The 20762-nt window shown below is 36.3% G+C and overlaps 1 protein-coding gene across 1 annotated transcript; it reads left to right on the top strand.

Annotated features, from left to right (window-relative positions):
* Positions 1-8124: 8124 nt before the first annotated feature.
* LOC117989971 (trypsin CFT-1-like) lies at positions 8125-11567 on the top strand. The gene is made up of 3 exons (XM_069506419.1): positions 8125-8170; positions 10120-10381; positions 11280-11567. Exons 1-3 carry the CDS (start codon positions 8148-8150, stop codon positions 11565-11567), a joined length of 573 nt encoding a protein of 190 aa, XP_069362520.1. The 5' UTR covers positions 8125-8147.
* Positions 11568-20762: the final 9195 nt, after the last annotated feature.

Below are 20762 nucleotides of genomic sequence, written 5' to 3'. Positions count from 1 at the left end.
CTAGCAAATTTCATTTATAACACCTCATATACATTACAAGGGAGTCGACGGCTAGCTTCTATTCTTTACTAGGTAGATAGATCAAGTAAATTATTTTTTTTTTTTCCTCTAATCTTTGTAAGGTGGTAGATTATTCCGTATCCGGGTATATTTCTATTCCGCCCAATTTATCACCCTTACAAATGGCGCCCGAACGTTTTTTTATATAGTTATTTCTGTATATTTTGAGAAATTTTGTAAATTTTATGAAATGTACTCCGCTGATTGTACAATTTTCTAAGTAGTGACACATTGCAAAGAGCACTAAGCTGTTTTTTATGGTTAACTAACTAAATAATAACTAATAGTTAGAAATTTTGTTTGATAGTTTAAGTAATTTTCTGAGTATAGTCCAACATTGGTTTTTTTTCTTATTTAATTAACACATTATAAATGGTGCTTATGCCGTTTAATTATGTTATCGACTTACCTTGGAGGTGTATAAGTGAATGTTTGCCTTCAGTTTAGTAATAAACATTGCTTAACTGAGTTGTTGTTGGGTATTGCTTTCAATAGTAAGTACATCTTATGTTTGAAAATTCCGGTAACTTAGTATAATTAAAGTTTTGAAACGCGATGTCCTGTTAACTAGTTACACACATACATTTATAAATACTAAGAGTTACAACTTGTGAAACTAAATATATAAACTATATTCAGAGATTACATTAAGTTCAAGTATGAAGTTATGAACAATTTTTTTTCAGTGACTTGATACTTCATTATTTTGTTGAAATTTTGTTTAGAGCTGTGTTAAGGTTATGATAAAAGCTACTTCACACACAAAACATGTTAAGTTTAAGTGAATGCTGGTAGTTTAAAGTGACATTTAGAAACAGATTTTGTTGTATTTTAGGTTATGTGTTAAAAGTGTAAAGTAACAGTCATCAAACCATTGCACAATCTCTTTGTTTTTTTTTAAAGATAATATGCTATTCAGAGTTCATTGCAACTTTGTTGCCTGTTTACTTTTGTAATTGTAAAGGTTGTAACACACTGTGTACTCATAAAGGTGATACTGCACCTTACAATCATTTATTCAATTTTGGGAAGTTTTATTTTGTTATATTTTGTTTACTATAGTAATAATATGTGCTTGTATTATTAACAATATTTTGGAATAGGAACATAATTGATAAAATAGTTAGGATAGACTTAAGAATATTGTTTTTGTTGTGTATTTTGCTTGTGTATATTTAATAGTTTAAATAACTTCTTTTGTGTTTGTGTTTAACCAATTTGTATAAGGCTAAACATAGACAGTTACACAAGCTCGATATTTTGTTAAATGTGTTTTGACTTAACACAATGGAACAGACTTTTGCCCAGTTTCATTCACTTTTGAAGGACGAATTGTGTTATGAGGTATCCATTCGTTCCGAAACTCCAGCACCTACAGTGCTAGGTTTAAAGAAACAGTTAAAACAATTAATTCAGGAAATTCCTTCTGAATCAATTTTAGAGACGGATTTCACTTCTGAAAGTGAGTTAGGGGTTATTACTAAAAAACTTCAAGACTTAGAAGATTTATTAAAAAAGTGTTCTGACACTAAAGATAGACATGCCCTCTGTAGGTCTAAAGCTTTAGCTTCACATTTGTACTTTAGAATTTTGAGAATACAGTGTTCCGAACTCAGCTTAATAAGTAGGAAGAGTGAATTACATACAAAGTTGCAGAGTTTGATTTCCAGATTAGATGCTGACAATGAGTCGTCTCACGACGAATCACTGGATTCCGAGAGTACCGCCGTTGACTGCACTGGTGATAAAAATGTTGCCAAGTGGAAGTTAAATTTCAACGGACAGGGTGATCCGCGCAGTTTCATCGAACGCGTTGAGGAATATAAAAGATCTTATGGCGTTTCAGATGGAAAATTATTTGTTTCTGCATTTCATCTTTTTACAGGCCGAGCATTGTTATGGTACAGAGGCAACAAATGTCAAGTTTCGTCTTGGTCAGAATTGAAAACTTTATTTTTAGAGGAATTTGATGCAGTAGATTATGACTACAGGTTGCTAGGTGAAATTCGAGCAAGAACACAAGGCTCTGAAGAACCTGTGTCTATCTATTTCGCTATAATGTTTTGCATGTTTTCAAGGTTGTCAACACCACTTTCCGAAGAACAAAAGTTACAAATTTTATTACATAATATTCGCCCTTTTTACTCAGAACAATTAGCTCTTGTTGACATTAAGTCTGTCGCAATGTTGAAGGAAAAGTGTCGCAAACTAGAGGCTGCGAGGCAGCGTTCCGCCTTATTTTCTGAGCCTACTAACAGTAAGGCAACTTTAAGTTCAGAGTTTGCTTACAAACAAGTGACAAAACAGATAAACACACTTTCAGTCACACCTGCACCTAAGGTTGATACAAGTAAAGGCACTGATTTTACGAAAACAAATAAACAACTATGTTACAAGTGCGGCAAGGGTAACCATTCCTTTAAATTTTGCAGGACAGTTCCGAAATTTATTAGATGTTTTTCGTGTGGACGTCAGAACTTTACAGTAAAGACATGTCCAAGTTGTAGTAAAAAGGCGATTAGTAAACCCGCTCCGGACAAAAATTCAAAAAACTAATTAGTAAGAACTGTGCAGAGACACAAGTAAAGAACTTGGTCATTAACAACAAAACATCCCTTTTACCTGACACAGTTCTGTATTCAGTGGATAAACGAGACTTTAGGCCACACTTAAAGGTTTTTGTTGACGGTTTTGAGATTACAGGTTTACTAGATTCCGGTGCTTGCGCGTCAATTTTGGGTAACCAGGCGCACAAGGTTTTTTTGAGATTCGGTTATAAATTGCATAGCAGTATTGATACCACATTTTCAGTGGCAAATGGAGACAAACTTGATTGCATGGGTTATATGTTTATTCCGATTACTTATAATTCCGTAACTCACATAATAAAATTTTTTGTAGTACCCTCTATAATAGCGGATGTTATTTTTGGCTGTGACTTTTGGAAAACATTTCAGTTAGCCCCTGGCATTTTTGATAATTTAGAATTAATTAAGGCACCTTCTCAATTTTACAATATTTGTGCGATTGATAATGAACAAATTCATACCATCACTTCTTTTGAAAACTTATCATCTCAACAGAAAGAATTAGCCCAATCTGTAGTAAATAAATTTTTAGATATTTCTTCAGCGAAAATTGGATTGGGTAGAACAAAATTAATTGAACATGTTATTGACACCGGTGATGCCTTGCCAATAAAAATAAAACAATATCCACTTTCTCCCGAAAAGAAGGAAGCTTTAAGTAAAGAGTTAGATAGGATGCTGGAAATGGACGTAGTTACTCCGAGTGAAAGCCCTTGGAATAACCCAGCAATTTTAGTGAAAAAGGCAAATGGAGACTGGAGATTTTGCCTAGATTGCAGGAAATTAAATTCAGTGACAAAGGGGGATTCATACTCAATACCGTACATTCCACAAATTCTAGATAGCTTGAAAGAGGCAAGGTTTTTATCATCGATTGATTTAAGTTCAAGTTTCTGGCAAATTCCGTTAGCTAACGACTCTCAGGAAAAAACCAGTTTTACAGTTCCTGGTAGAGGGTTATTCAAATTTAAAGTCATGCCGTTTGGCCTATGCGGTGCACCAGCACGACAGCAGAGGTTAATGGACCAGTTATTTAATCAAAATTTTTGTAGTGATATTGAAAATGGAATAGTATTTTGTTATATAGATGATATTGTTATTTGTTCTGCTGATTTTGAAACCCATTTAATTTTATTAAACAGAGTTCTGGATAAACTAAAAATGGCTCAACTATCCATAAATTTTGATAAATGTAATTTTTTTCGAAACTCTTTGAAATATTTAGGGTATATAGTGGATGAATTTGGTTTACGCACAGATCCTGGAAAAGTTGCCGCAGTTTTGAACTTTCCGACCCCAAAAACTGCACAGGAGGTAAAGATTTTCCTAGGCACTTGTTCTTGGTACAGGCGCTTTATTAGGAATTTTTCAACCATCGCTGCACCACTCAATAGACTAACGAGTAAAGGAAAGAACGCACCTAAATTTGAGTGGAGCGAACAGGCAGAGGTAGCATTTAATACATTGAAGAATGCGTTGGTAACCGCACCTGTTCTTGCGGTACCGAATTTTGAAAAACCATTCAAAATACATTGTGATGCTTCTGCATATGGTGTTGGCGGTATGCTAACGCAAGAAACCGATGGTTGCGATCATCCCATTGCGTATGTCAGTAGGAGCCTAAATAAAAACGAAAGGAATTACAGCGCGACGGAACGCGAGGCTCTAGCTGTGATTTTTGCAGTGGAGAAATTTCAGGCTTATTTTGGTTCCAAGCCAGTCACAATTATCACAGACCATGCATCCCTAAAGTGGTTCTTAAATTTAGAAAATCCCTCAGGACGACTCGCCAGATGGGGTTGTAGATTATCACAGTATAATTTTGTTATCGAACATAGGAAGGGTTGTGATAATGTAGTTCCGGATACCTTGTCGAGACTCATACACGTAGATGTAGTTGGTGATCGTAATGATAACTCTAGTCAACAAGTTTTGGTAGATGACTGGTATGACAAAACATTTAATGGCTGTAAAATCAATCCAGCAAATTTTCCGAATTTTTGTATTTTGAACGATAAACTATATCGTTACAGTAAATGTAAATACCAGCTTCTCAGTGAGTTCGACTGGAAAGAGGTAGTCCACAAGAACGACATCCTTAGCATTATGCAACAAAACCATGCAGATGCAACTGCAGGTCATTTTGGTGTGTTCAAAACTCATCGCAGATTATCCCTCAGATATTTTTGGCGTGGTATGTATAAGGACGTGGTTGAGTACGTTAAGAATTGTGATACTTGCTCTGCGTATAAACACACGACATCAGCCACTCCAGGTCTGCTAGGGAAGCCTAAAGTCTGCGAGAGACCTTTTCAGGTCATTTCGGCTGATTTAGTCGGACCTTTGCCTAGGTCTAAATCAGGATTTACATTTCTTTTTGTGGTGACGTGTTGTTTTTCGAAATATACAATGTTGTTTCCGTTACGGCGTGCCACAGGTGCCGCTGTTGTTAAAGCGCTAGAGAATTTTGTATTTTTGAACCATAGTGTTCCAGAGACTGTGATTGTGGACAATGGGTCCCAATTTACAGGATCTGAATTCCGTAATCTCATTAAGCGTTATAATATTCCGAAATTACACTACACACCACTGTACACTCCGCAAGTTAACCTTGTTGAGAGGTACAATAAGGTTGTTATGACTGCTGTAGCCGCTTTTGTGAAAGATAACCACAGGTCCTGGGACGAAAACCTGTACAAGGTCCAGTTCGCCATAAACAGTGCGGTTAATGAATCCACTGGATTCTCCCCGTTCTTCCTTGTCCACGCTAGAGAACCGGTCTTAAATGGTTCCTTCTATAAGGACACGGATAAGGAGTACGAGGCCGGAATTCCAAGGGAGGAATACGCAGGAAAGTTTGGATCTTTGGAGGACATATTTGGTCAGGTTAGGAGAAATTTGTTTCAGGCTCATGCAGAGTATGCAACGCATTACAACTTAAGGCGTAGGTCTGCAAGCTATTCTGTTGGGGATATAGTGTGGAAAAAGACCTATCCACAAAGCGACGCTACAAATTTTTTCGCAGCTAAGCTGGCACCTAAGTATGAAAAGTGCAGGGTTGTCAAGGTTTTGTCACCTTTGGTTTACGAACTAGTTAGAGTAGCTGACAACCACCCAATAGGCACTTGGCATATTAAGGATATTAAGAAGTAGATATTTGCCATTACTTAGTTTGGTCTAAACTGTTTGAATATTTAAGTTATCAATATTCAATTAGGAATTTGTATGAGTGTAGTGATGTTCTGAATTAACAGTTACATTACCATGGTTCAGTTGAGGAGGAATGTAGTGGATGTATGTAGGGATGAATATGTGATGATTGGAATGCTTGTGGTAGACCAACCGGTAGAGAAAGTAAAAATGCAAATATCGTACTTTGGGGATAACGAAAAGGGGGGGTTTTGTGTTTTGTTTTCGTTTTCCTTCTAGATAATGGATCATTTCTGTTATTTTTCCGATTCTGTTCCGAGATCTATTTTCTAGGAGAGTTATTTCGTTTTTTTTTTCTCATATTCCGATTTTGATTCGGTTTTATTTTTCCGAATGGGATAGAGAACGGTTGCCATATCAGATGGACCCGTTCACAACCAGTTTTTCCGTATTTGTTGAGTAACAAATATTAAGATGGTAGTTTAAAAGAGTGAACCACCGTAGGCCTAGACGCATTCTATCAGTCAGCTGAAGAATGATGCCAAGATGTTTCCACTCAAGTGTCTTAGACACCATGAAGTTTTTTTGTATATATTCTTTTTAGAAGTTAGGGTTGTGTAGTTAAGTATAATGTATAAAACCTTACACTGTTTTCAGTATATTTATTTTGTTAGACAATTTTCCTTGTTAGTAGTAGATGTGCGTTCACGCGTAACTTCTGTGTTTTTTTTTGTTTGTTTGTTTCAGGCAAATTGTTAGTAGTTGTTGGATGACGCTGAGGGCAGCGTGGTTCAACCTGTTGAACCTTTTCGTAGGAGGGGAAGTATTGTGACGTTGTAAATTTTGAACTACTAATTAGCGTTTCGCTTTTAATAAAAATTTATTTTGTTCAAAGTATGTTGGTGCCACCTAGCATCAAGGTGCAGAACTACGCGTGGGTCGATGTTCAGAGTTCATTCGAGCCACAATAGATGGCGTTTGCTTCGTTGTCAATTGTCGTAAAAATAAAACAAAATAATTAAATAAAACCATAATATCATTTGTTTATTGTTAAGTCATTAACAAAACGGTTCTTATAATATATCCTTAGGTTCCGCAAATATTCAAAAATGAATTGGCTTTATGATCAAACTAACTGAGAGCGGCCACACTCGGGTTGCGTCTGGCAACACCGATTGATGAGATTTAGAATTTTCCTGGAGTCAACATGTGAAGACGAATTTTTTTCGTTCCAGGAAAATCTCATTCTTTTTCGCCCATGGCTTCGCCTGGGAAAATACAATAGTTATAAATTTTAGTCATCCTAACGTATTTCAATGTTTCATCAATTATGGTGAGTGAAAAATCAAGTAATGTGGATTCGACAAAATGGCGGTTTGGTTAGAGAAAATCCTAATTTTATGATTTCATTCCAGTTCCAGTTATTTTATCTTCCCAAATAAATGAGGATAATGGGTTGTGGGTGGACTTCTGAAAACCATTGGTGGCCAGGAGTTCAATAGGTGAGTTGTGTTTGATCGGGAAAATTCCACGTGTCGAAATTTTCACACAGCACAAATTATAATCTTGTTTTTCTTTGTTACAGGGTTTACGTTTACGTTTACGTTTACGTTTTACGTTTAGCTTCAGTTTTCCGTTTTAGTTTTCCGTTTGCGTTTTCGGTTTTCGTATTTATTTCTTTTGCACATTCACGTTGGCAACTTAATTTCTATGGATAAGACTTGGTGAAAATCTTTGTAATGAAACATTTCGGTTGTGAAGAATCAAATAAATTGAGTTTTGGATCTTGGCCGATGCCGTCCAGCTACCTTGCAGTCTTCGCACCTACAAGTAAGCAAATGTTTGTATCCTGGAACAGATTAGTGAACCTTCTTAGTGTATGTGTACAGTAAGAACCCTGTCTTTACTACTGAGCTTTTATTTTGAAACAATTTTATGAATTTTACTGTGTCATTGTCTATTCCATGCCAATGGCATCTTAAATTTAAAACATAGATTTTATGTACTATCTACCTAAGGCATTCTAATGTATCTAAATTAAGTCTTGGCATTAAGCTAGAATAACTAAGTATTATTAGCCATCACTAAGTATTAAGCGACCCCGGTAAAAGTTACATTAAAAACAATTTTGCCTAACATCTAGCAAATTTCATTTATAACACCTCATATACATTACAAGGGAGTCGACGGCTAGCTTCTATTCTTTACTAGGTAGATAGATCAAGTAAATTATTTTTTTTTTTTCCTCTAATCTTTGTAAGGTGGTAGATTATTCCGTATCCGGGTATATTTCTATTCCGCCCAATTTATCACCCTTACAGTGGAGCCATTGTAAACAACCGCGCCATCATGACAGCTACTTACTGTTTCATGTAAATATTATGACATTTTATTCTTATAGAGAGAGAGCCAGCGCGTGCATGACCTTCGTTATTTTATAAAAGCTGAAAGTTTCTCTGCGTGCCTATTGTCCCCAACTCTATCCAAACAAACGTTGGGCACCAACACTGGAAGGAACGTTTGTTTGGATATTTTTTTGGATCATGATGGCTTTCGGAGATAACAGGTAGGTTTACACCTAATAAAGGTGTATAAAGTCTAATTTTTTATATTTTCTTCAGAACAGTATTATAAATCACGTCATTGCCATTGCCAGACACGCAACCTCCTGCCGGATACCCTTAAGGTTTAAAAGTTTAAGGGTGTCTGGCAGGGCGTTGCCGTTTTTTACAAGCGCCGTTTTGGGCAACTAGTGTTACACGTCGTGCTTGGTCGACTGCCGATAACAAGCTGGTCGAACGAACTGTCAAACACTCGGTAAAGGTGTATGTTTGGGAATGCTTCTCAAAAAAGGGTTTTGGAAATTTGTACTCGTTTACAACTTCTCTAAATGCTGTAAGGATGAATCAAATATACCAGAAAGCATTATTACCATCTGCCCGAAAACTGTTCCAAAAACCAAATGAATCATGTATTTTACAACAGGAAAATGACCCTAAACACCGAAGTCGTCTATGCACCACCTGGAAACAATTTTTTTTACAAAAAAAATAAAAACTGATCTCAATACACAAACACTAAAAATTAAAAAATAATTTAATTTATTACCGAACTAACTGATGCCCGCGACTTCGTCCGCGTGGATTTAGGTGGTTTTTAAAATCCCGTGGGAACTCTTTAATTTTTCGGGATAAAAAGTATAAAAAGTAGCCTATGTCCTTCCCCGGGATTTAAGCTAATGCTGTACCAAATTTCATCAAAATCGGTTGAACGGTTGGGCCGTCAAGCTAGCAGACAGACAGACAGACAGACAGACAGACACACTTTCGCATTTATAATATTAGTATGGATATATTATGTATACAAGAGCTAATATAGTTCCATAATAATACTTTTCGGTGCCGGTGCCAATTAGCTTTAGCTGCGTGAATCGTATAGACTTCATATTTTTATGAGACTACAATGGCACCTTATTGGCACCGACCCCAAAAAATTGTATCTTTTTATTGTATCGTTTTATTTTTTATCTTCTAATTGTATGAACTCTTGTATACATAATATATTCGGTAATAAATTAAATTATTTTTAATTTTTAGTGTTTGTGTATTGAATTAAATTATTTCACAATTTTTAGTGGCCCCATGGTATTAAAATATGCTATGGCTGGTTAAAAATCTACTGTATACTAAGCTATTACACTGATCGCGAGCAAATAACTCTTATCCGTTGAGGAGTTCCATTATCTATGTTCGAAGATGTTCATCAGATCTTTACCAAATTTAAACGGGACCACCTTTGAAGTATATATACCCTTTTAAACGAAAAAGGAAAAAAGCACTATCTGCCGCCGAGCTTAGTCGCACTTTAAAAGCTACATGGCGATCACTATCCCGTGACTACACTGAAAAATTTGTCGAAAGTATGCCTCGAAGATGCCAGGCCATTACGGATTAGGGAGGAGACTGGAAGCCTTATTAATAATAAAGCATCCAAGTACATACTATCAACTACATGTTTTATTTTTTTCAACTGCTAGACTTTCATTGTTCAATAAATTATGCCGGTCACGCTCTTATGTTACATACATATAGTTGATATAGTGTATCTATACCCATGCAAAAATCACCTCAATCCGTTGATACTGATAGACGTTTAGATTATGTTAAAGCTATAATATTAGATAATTCTTTTAATATGACGTGTACCTAGGTATCTTAAGTGATGTTTAGTATGTTTTCAAAGGACTTAATAAAAATAATTAAAAAAAAATTAAACACGAACATCCTTAAATCTTGCTAATGCTATTCGATATTTTTTACAGTGGTAACAATATTTTTCCAACTAACTTCCGAGTTCGAGTTGGCTCAATTAACGCAAACTCTACTGGCATCCTCCACATTGTGGCTCAAATGATAGCTCATCCAAATTATAATTCATGGAACCAGGACAACAATATTGGCATACTAAGGACATCCACAATTATTACATACAATGCCAATGTACGACCTCTACCCATCGCTGGGCCTAATTACATTCTGGCTGACTACCAAACTGTAATAGCTATCGGATGGGGCCGCACAACTGTAAGTATTTTAGCAAATGGCAATGACTATCTGTTTTGCACACATATGAACTTTCCACGAGAGCCTTTATTAATGAAAACTTGAATAAAACCCGTTTACTGTTTTCGATAAGCGCTTTTAGACAGCAGAATAACTTTATTGTTCAAGACAAGAACAACAACCTTACCACTCACAACCTTGAATGCGAAGCTGGAAAAAATCCTGGTTAGAGATAAGCATTTCCAATGTAACTTAGCAGTACTATGTAACTGAAATTTTGGTACATGAAAAATATAAAAATAAAATAAAAAATCCAACTACTAGAAATCTTGTCGATTGGCTTTTTCTGTGGTAACTGGTACCTACCTCATAAACTAACTTGTATGTTTTTCGAAATTTACCTTTGAGTTCAATGCACCGGGCTACTTACTAATTGTTATAATTTTTTCTTTAGCTTTAGTTTTAAGTTTGCGTAATAACTATCATCACTATATCTTAGAAATCCAACATCTGACCTTCAAAAAGAGTTATTAATTACCTATTTTGAATAAATCATTTGACTTTGACTTTGACTTTCTTACCCTACAAGTAGGTATTTCTATCTGTTTTATATACTTACGTCATATTGGAAACGCAGATTGCTTACGAAGTTAACGACAGCCTATTTATAAGTATTAGTTGAATCACTTAGCTTGGTCCTTTTCTTTTTTCTAAAACAAAACCGATAGTTATCATGTCAATCAAAAACATTGTACAACAACATGTGGCATAGATACACCCACGAACATATACACACAACCCACACACAGACAGACTGTAAAATCCTGTAGGTAAAAAATAATAATTAGTATTAAAACACGAGTCGAAGTGAAGCTATTACCTAGTTGATGTCATGCATTCATGCATTCTTTATTTTTAGGCAACTGGAGTAACTTCTGAGCAACTCCGCCAGGTCGAGATCATGACAGTAAACCAAGGCAGATGTCAAGACATCTATGGCGTCAGTTTCGTGACACCCAACATGCTGTGCGCTGGCTGGCCGACTGGAGGCCGCGGGTCATGTATCGCCGATACCGGATCACCTCTTATTCATAACAAAGTAGCAGTTGGCGTCACATCGTTTACCATAGGTTGTGGAGATGCAAACTTCCCAGCTATTTACACCAGAGTTTCTAGATACACTCAATGGATTCAAACTAATGCTTAGGAAATAGTATAATACAATATGTTATTTCAATCTATTACCTACGTGTTGTTTTATTTTATCAACTTGATAAAGTCTATAAGTACGTATATTAAAACTGTAAATAGAAGATTTCTTTATTAAATATGAACATAGACTAAAGAGTCCAAAACAGTATTTTTAACTTACAGCCTCGATGGCTCAACTAAAGGTTAAAGGGGCGAACTGAAATCCGAAAGGTCGCCGGTTCAAACCCCACCCGTTGCACTATCGGCGTACCTACTCTTAGTACAAGCTTTACGTTTTGCTAATATTCATTAAAAAAAAGAGAAATAAAACTGTCTGTCTGTCGTTGTCAAACGGTTGAAAGTGGGTTGAAAGTTTGAAACTATTGAACGTATTTGGATGTAACTTGCCTACTTATAGGCTGCTAATACTCTGGGTTAACTTACCTATAGGATTGTTTTCATCCGAAAAGCGGTAGAGTTCCTTCGGAATAGGGAATGAAAAAGCTAGCTTCCGTAGCGAATGTATATCATATAAATGTGATCTACCGTCCTACAAAAAAGGCCGAATTGAGAACCAAATCCTTTTTAGAAGTCGGTTAAAAATATGGCGGCATAAACCTCCGCTTTCCCAAGCAATTTGAAAATTTAACAATTATAAAATTTAAGAACATCTTAATATTTAAGAGCACCTTAAAATTGCCCGAATAAAAATACCCCGATTGCCATCTCGACCTGTCGTGTACTATATCTGTTTTTATGTTTTTATTAATGCTATCGATTATTTCCTTATATCTATGTAATCTAAAGTCCTTAATCATCCAATTCTAAAATTTTATTGGCCTTCTAAGTGCGGATTTTAAAGCTAACACTGTGGCTAATTCCGTTGTACACAATCTCTAAACTAAACTAAAATGGCACGTCTAAATCAATTGCTATCCCTTTCATAATGTTGCTTGCGGAAAAGGATAGCACTAGATTTAGACCTGTTAATTTAGTTTAGTTAAGAGATTGTGTACAAGAGAATCGGCCCCAATTGTGTGATATCAGAATATAATAAGATAAATTGCCCTAGGAATCTACTCTGTTTAGAGAAACTTAGGTATACTCCGATAGGAGTAGGTACCTATAGGTAGTATGTTTCCGTAAAAAAGCTCGTAAGAATATTTTATAAGTTTACTTTTAGCGCCTTATCCATCCGTACTAATATTATAAATGCGAAAGTGTGTCTGTCTGTCTGCTAGCTTTTCACGGCCCATCCATTCAATCAATTTTGACGAAATTTGGTACAGAGATAGCTGGGGAAGGACAAGTGCTACTTTTTATCCCGAAAAACCAAAGAGTTCCCACGGGATTTTAAAAAACCTAAATCCACGCGGATGAAGTCGCGGGCATCATCTAGTATTATTATACATGTGAAAATGTGTTTGTTTGTTTGTCCTTCCTAAGCAACCGATCGACGTAATTTTTGGTACCTATAGAGATAGTTGAAAGGACGGGAGAGTAACTTTTATGAGTTTTGATTTTCCGAGATAAAAGTTACTCTAGACACCGGATTTTTTAAAACTTAAATCCATGCGAACAAAGTCACGGGCATCAGCTAGTATAAAATAAAGTTGCTCCCCTACCGTACGTACGCTTAAATTTTATAAACTACGCAACGGATTTTAATGCGGTTTTCACCAATAGATAGAGTGATTCAAGAGGAAGGTTTAAATGCATATAGTTCAATAATTGATTTGTTTCATATTAATTTGTTCTAAACACCCGTGCGAGGCCGGGGCTGATCGCTAGTCACAATAAGGCAAGGTCCTACTCGTGACTAAGTTCGTACAATGTACTAAACTCATATTTTATATTCTTTTTATATATATTTTTTATATTCAGATACAAGTTAGCCCTTGACTGCAATCTCACCTGGTGGTAAGTGATGATGCAGTCTAAGATGATAGCGGGCTAACCTGGAAGGGGTATGGCAGTTTTTTTTTAAACCCACACCCCTTTGGTTTCTACACGGCATCGTACCGGAACGCTAAATCGCTTGGAGGCACGGCTTTGCCGGTAGGGTGGTAACTAGCCACGGCCGAAGCCTCCCACCAGACCAGACCAGAAATTTAGAAATTATAAAATTCCAAACCCCTGCCAGGAATCGAACCCGGGACCTCCCACTATTAAGACCACAGCGCTCACCACTGCGCCAGGGAGGTCGTCAAATGAGTAATTAAGTAATTGAACCTAAAACTTACAAACTACCTACCTACTTATTACAAATTTTCCCTACTACTGCAGTGTGGACCATTGATTGATAAGCCTATTTATTATTATTATTATGTAGTACTTATTTGCATAATAATATTATGTAGATACATATGAAATAGCAGTCGGTGTGGCATTTATCTTATCAGTTTTCATATTTGAGGGAACGTATAAAAAGAGCATCAAGCAGCTAAATAATTTACACCATTTTATAATAATTAATTAGATACAATGCATAAAGTTGCCTTTATATTGGCGATTTGCCTTACGAGTTCTGTGGGTAAGTACTAAGTAGTGATATTTTTTTTACAATCGTCGTCGTTATCAACCAATAGCCATCCGCTGCTGGTCATAACTTTCAACCACAACACAGTCATGCGCCGCCTGAATCTAGCGACTCGTTTGCTCTTGTCTGTCCACCTAGTGGGAGGTCTGCCAAGACACTGATGCACTTTCCGGTGTGAGGTTGTCATTCAAGAACCTTGGAACGTTTATATCGGTTCTTCGAACTATGTACCCTGACCACTGCCCCTTCAGCTTCACAACCCGTTGACTTGAGTTATATCGGTTACTCTGGTTTCTATGGATCTCCTAATTTCCGATTTGATAACGTAGAGAATCACATTTACTCGTAACTATAGTTTAATATATTCTCAAATTGCTCTGGCGGGAATCGTGCCTGGGATATCCCACTTATAAGATAACATAGCACTAACCTTCACCAGGAAAATCAGGTACCTGATTATTGGCTTTTTTAATGTATTGTTTTAGCTCTACCACAGCCGAGGATTGCCGGTGGATCTTTGGCCACAGTTGCCCAACATCCGTATGCGGCAGTCTTTTTATATGCACGAGACAATGTTAACTACTTATATCAATGTGGTGGTACTATTATTAATAACCGATCTGTTCTCACAGCTGCTCTTTGTTGGGGGTAAGACCACAAGAAAAACTATAAGAAGAAGAGCATTTTCTCTGAACTCACGAGTTAGTCGGAGTATGCCCGAATAATTTCGTCCTGGTGTCCTTTTTCAATGGGCCTCTGCTCGCGACGCTGCGCCCAGGCACATGAGTAGATACTCTTTACTCTGTGGCCAAGACGGCAGCGTACCTCACGGACTGCGACACGCAAGCCATGCTGTGAGGGGGCCTGGGATGGGGAAGGTGGGGGAGGTGGCTCCATATCATCTCTCGACGATTCCTGCAGATCTTCGTCACTGGCACTGTCACTGGCACTGTCACCGTCTTATATTTTCTACTCCGTGGTGACCGTAGTCTAAACACGCGTAACTACCACTGGAGTTCAGCCGTCAGACTTTACATATATAATGGATATTATACTTGATAGCTTAAACGCTAGATTAGTGAATATCTGTTTTCTTACACGGCAACTATTCTTGTTTATTATTTGTAGTTTTAGACCCGCACATCAGATACGTATTCGGGTCGGCTCTTCTTACGCTAACAGCGGTGGGATCGTCCACGGAGTCCGTCAACTCATCGAACATCCAAACTTGGACGACAGGACCGAGGATAGCAATATTGGGATAGTCAGAGTAGCAACTGCTTTTACATTTGGGAACAATGTGCGAGCTGGATTAATTGCGGGATCTAATTACATTGTATTGGAAAACCAAGCCGTATGGGCTATCGGATGGGGTCAGAAAGGTGTAAGTTTACTTGGTTAATTCATCGATGGTTCATTTAGAAATAATCAAAGCATGACGTCAATAAGGACGTGCGGTCGAGTAGGTGAAGTTGAACTTTTGGCGCAGCTCATTTTTTAAACAGATATGCTCAAAAATAACAAAACGTCTAACAGCATTGTGTAAACTTAGGTTAAGGGATGATTTATGCCAACACGTGGCGGGCGCCAGCCGTGCACGGACACGGCACGGTGAAGCATAAACTGCTTGAATATAAAATGTTCGTCATGTCTTGAATCCGTGCCTCGTCTGCGCCTCGTACGTGGGACGGCTCGTGCCCGCAACGTGTTGGCATAAATCATCCCTTACACGGGTAAACACCGAATTTAAACTTGTTTTAATTAATATTTGGACTGTACCCAAAAAACTTGGATACAAACTTAACACAGGTAAGTTTAGATTTATCTGTTCTTTTAGCATTGTCAGTAAATTGCCATAAAGGTACAAAAATAAATAGCAAATTTTTTTTATTTTATGTAGGACAACTATAGTCCGCTACAAGTTGAGATGGCAATCGGGGTATGAGATGGGGGACACCCCGCACACCTACACGTCACCCGCACTCGCCCGCACCGGGTTAGCGCAGGGGCTGTGCGGATGTGCGGGACGTTCCCGCCCCGATTACCATCTCGACCTGTCGCGTACTATAGTTTCCATGCTACGTCTGTAACTCTACCACCAGTTTGGAATGAAGATTCCATTGAGAAGAGCCGGCAAGAAGCTCAGCAGTGGTGCTCTTTTCAAATCAAAAAATTTTACAATAATTATGTAACAAACAACAATACACTACACCATCTTGTGGGCAACTGAAAGTTTAGCCAGTTTCTTCCACGTAACTTTGAAACAAGAATAAGAAATTAATTAATTTAACTGTTTTCAGGAGGGTGAACAGTTATCGGAACAACTCCGCCAGGTTCAGATCAGGAAAGTAAGCCAAAGTGTATGCCGAAGCTATCACGTCTCGCGTTATATTTCCCCAAATATGTTGTGCGCTGGATGGGAAGGTGGTGGTCGTGGATCATGCTGGAGTGACCACGGCTCACCTCTGCTGCATAACGACATAGTCGTGGGTATAACTTCTTTTGGCACTGGATGTGGGGCATCAGAATACCCCAGCATCTATACCAAAGTTTCTAGATTTACCAGCTGGATTTCTTCTAATGCCTAAAATAAAATATTTCTATGTGTTGTAGGTACGTGATTTGTTTATTTAGACGTCCTTCCTGCAATTAGATTCTCACTATTGTCATTTCAAGAGATAACAATAGGCTAGTTGACACTTTTTTTAAGTAGGTCTTAAATGGTTAATATTTGTCCTATTAGATCAAAAAAATTAACACTATATTTTTTTGCGCCCTAAAAACCGTAAAACTTTAATTTAAAAATATATTTTTCATAGACAGGTGAAAACACTGTCGGCCATGTTTGGCCGATAGATTATCTGTGCTCTGACGTCATGCATTTGTAAACAACAGCATAACCTACCAAAGTTTAATAAACATGACTTCTATACTAGTTTACATGAAAAATATAGTAATTATCGTTATTGTATCATCCGAGAATGTAAAAACGCATCGATAAAGACCACAGGAAAGTTGTGGATTAGAGTGCCCAGTGAAATAAATATACGTAACACGCGAAGACTTGCTTAAAGGGATCCTATATCACTAACGACTGCAACCCAAATTTATTTTTGCAAAGATCACTTTGTTGTAAGTCTTACTTAATAACTTATTCAATTTATAAAGAGAAAACGATAATTTTTTACGTTTACTATGAGTTTTTAGAAATATATAAAAACTAGCTTATGCTCGTGACTTCGCCCGCGTGGACTTCATAAATTTCAAACCCCCATTTAACCCACTCAGGGGTGGAATTTCAAAAAATCCTTTCCTAGTGGATACCTTCTCTTTACCTACAAAGAATACACCCACCAAATTTCATGTATCTAGAACCAGCCGTATAGATGTTTAGGCTGTGCGTTGATATATAAGTTAGTCAGGACTTGAAATTTTATATATATGGATACTACGTTAGTCAATAGGGATGACATTTGTTTGTTTACATATTTAACACACGTCACATCATGGCTGACAGCGTTTTCTGAGTTTCAAATAAAAATAAAAACTGTATTTTTTTAAATTGGATTTATATATCCATCCTGCGTTTTTAATAATTGTTATTGATATATTTCGTTGTCTTAAGCAAAATACTATAATAAATAATCATTTATTGGACGAAATTAGTCAAGTTAGAAAATGAGTCAAGTAGCCTATTGTGACTTTTTGTGCCAGTTGTGTATCAGGCGGTTATCGTTAAACTTTGGTCACCAAAGCAAGAAAAGTGGGTTGCAAAAATCAGTATTTAAACCTCCATGATTAAGGCTAATGGTAAAATTTGGTCCTAAGCTAACAAACTCTGACTTGTGCAAGTCATTTTGCCTTTATTGACTTTCAAATTTTAACAGTAAGGGATGATTTACACTAACACGTAGCGGGCACGGCCTGCACCCGCCACGTGCTGGTATAAATCATCCAATCAATTTTAACTTTAATGTAACTTACCCGCCTGATATGCAACTGGCGTTTTGTAAGAATTGTGTTTTATCGACGAATGAATTATTTATTATCCTTGCCTTATCTAATTACTGGTAATATAAATAAAATAATAAGAGCAATAAACATTGTTATCAGTGTTGCTAACACCTCGTAAAAAGTCCAAAACATGGCAATTTATATGAAGTCAACCCAACTTTTTTATATTTATGGTTTATTACCCTACGGTGAAATATCAGTATTGTGTCTTATGGAATCTTGAATATGGATAAAGCGGCAGATATTGGAATAAATTCTGTTTTACAAAAAAGGGCAACACGCGCAATTTATAATTTAAAACCACGCGACTTTAAGGAAATAGATATATGTACTTACCGTAACCTCTCAATATATTTACAACAACATATCTGAATATATAAAAGGAAAAGGTGACTGACTGACTGACTGACTGATCTATCAACGCACCGCTCAAACTACTGGACGGATCGGGCTGAAATTTGGCATGCAGATAGCTATTATGACGTAGGTATCCGCTAAGAAAGGATTTTCGAAAATTCAATCCCTAAGGGGGTGAAATAGGGGTTTGAAATTTGTGTAGTCCACGCGGACGAAGTCGCGAGCATAAGCTAGTTTTTTTATAATTTTATAGTGTTTTAGCCTACACTTCAAGGAAATTTCTAAGGAAATCTAGTAGCGACACTTTGTAGCTATCGAAACTGGCTGCAAAGTGTCGCTACTAGATTCAAAACTATTTAGAAACATAAAAAAATCCGCAATCTATCTTGGACTCGCCTTAACACAAGTTTCAAAAATCTAATAAAAGCATGCTCCTTTAAAAAGGCATTTTACACAATCTAAGATTATGTAAATGATAAAATCTAAGATTATGTAAATGATAAAGAACGTGGATTTAACCTGCAGCTCGTTGCAGCAATGCGCGGGAATACAATTACTTTTTTTTATATCATATGGTATTATGGATATTGTATATCAAATATTTGAAATGAGCAACTGCCGAATTTTTTGCTGGTTTTTCTCGGTAGGAAAGGATTCCGAACCAGTGGTGGATGCATTTGACGATTCAAAAGTGAAGCCGAGAGTAGACTAGGTACAACAATGAGCTATACAGGGTTAAGGGAAAAGAGGACACGATCCCGTTAGGGGGTTATAGTACAAAACATTAGCTATCAAACGACCCCTAAAGTGCTTATGCGAAAGTGTATCGTTTTCGAGTTATTCATTTTTTTATTTTTTTCTTGATAAAGGGGTGTTTTCCACTTTGAAAATTAATAAAAAAAAGGAACAATGTATTTCATCAGATATTTTTTAATTTCTTGCTAGTACATATCCTTGTTAATAGTAAACAGTTACAAAACAAGAAAAATCTTGAAGCATTTTAAAATTACAGCCCAAAAACTGTACAAGTTTTAGATTTTTATATTTAATTCTTTGCATAACTTGCAAATTTTCTGTAAAAATTACTATGGCACTTATCCTGCGGATTATTTTAAAAACATCTACGTTTTGTTAGCTATCCATTGGTACAAAAAAATTACAAAAAAAATCATAAAATCAAGAAAAAATTACACAACAAAAAGACCAGGTAGAAAATTCTAACAAATGCTATTGCCAAAGAATTAAATCAGAATCAATGTAAAAACGAGTTTAATGCCAAATCGTCAAAAAATATTTTTCAATGAGGTCAAAAGGTAATATAAAATCAGTCAAGTGCGAGTCGGGCTCGCACACGAAGGGTTCCGTACCATCGTACAAGAAATAACACTTTTAAATTTTTTTAAATTTTTATGGTGGCCATTTTGTAATTTTTAGTATTTGTTGTTATATCGGCCATAAAAATACACATTTTGTGAAAATTTCATGTTCGTTCGTCCGTCTGTCCGTCTGTCCGACCGTCCGTTTGTCTGTCAGTGGACTGTATCTCGTGAACCCTATTAGGTAGAGACTTGAAATTTTCACAGAACGTGTATTTTTATTGCCGCTATAACAACAAATACTAAAAACTACAAAATGGCCACCATAAAAATTTAAAAAAATTAAAAAGTGTTATTTCTTGTACAATGGTACGGAACCCTTCGTGTGCGAGCCCGACTCGCACTTGACTGAATTTATATTACCTTTTGACCTCATTGAAAAATAATCTTTGACGTTTTGCATTAAACTCGTTTTTACATTGATTCTGATTTAATTCTTTAGCAATAGCATTTGTTAGAATTTTCTACCTGGTCTCTTTGTTGTGTAATTTTTTCTTGATTTTATAATTTTTTTTGTAATTTTTTTGTACCAATTGATAGCTACTGAAACGTAGATGTTTTTAAAATAATCCGCAGGATAAGTGCCATAGTAATTTTTACAGAAAATTTGCAAGTTATTCAAAGAATTAAATTTAAAAATCGAAAACTTGTACAGTTTTTGGGCTGTAATTTTAAAATGCTTAAAGATTTTTCTTGTTTTGTAACTGTTTATTATTAACAAGGATATGTACTAGCAAGAAATAAAAAAAAATCTAATGAAATGCATTGTTCCTTTTTTTTATTAATTTTCAAAGTGGCAAACACCCCATTATCTAGAAAAAAATAAAAAAATGAATAACTCGAAAACGATACACTTTCGCATAAGCACTTTAGGGGTTGATTGATAGCTAATGTCTTGTACTATAATCCTTTAACGGGATCGTGT

Source organism: Maniola hyperantus, chromosome 2 (genome assembly GCF_902806685.2).
Source record: "Maniola hyperantus chromosome 2, iAphHyp1.2, whole genome shotgun sequence".
Lineage (NCBI taxonomy): Eukaryota > Metazoa > Arthropoda > Insecta > Lepidoptera > Nymphalidae > Maniola > Maniola hyperantus.
The sequence above is the reverse complement of the archived record's forward strand: the minus strand, read 5'-3'. Positions and strand labels throughout refer to the sequence as shown.

What these genes read in the sequence shown, in the direction of transcription:
- LOC117989971 (XM_069506419.1), top strand. Translation starts at nt 8,148, where the DNA reads ATGACAGCTACTTACTGTTTCAT. An exon ending in ACAGCTACTTACTGTTTCAT is followed by an intron (nt 8,171 to 10,119) that starts GTAAATATTATG and finishes TATTTTTTACAG; the next exon opens with TGGTAACAATATTTTTCCAA. An exon ending in TCGGATGGGGCCGCACAACT is followed by an intron (nt 10,382 to 11,279) that starts GTAAGTATTTTA and finishes CTTTATTTTTAG; the next exon opens with GCAACTGGAGTAACTTCTGA.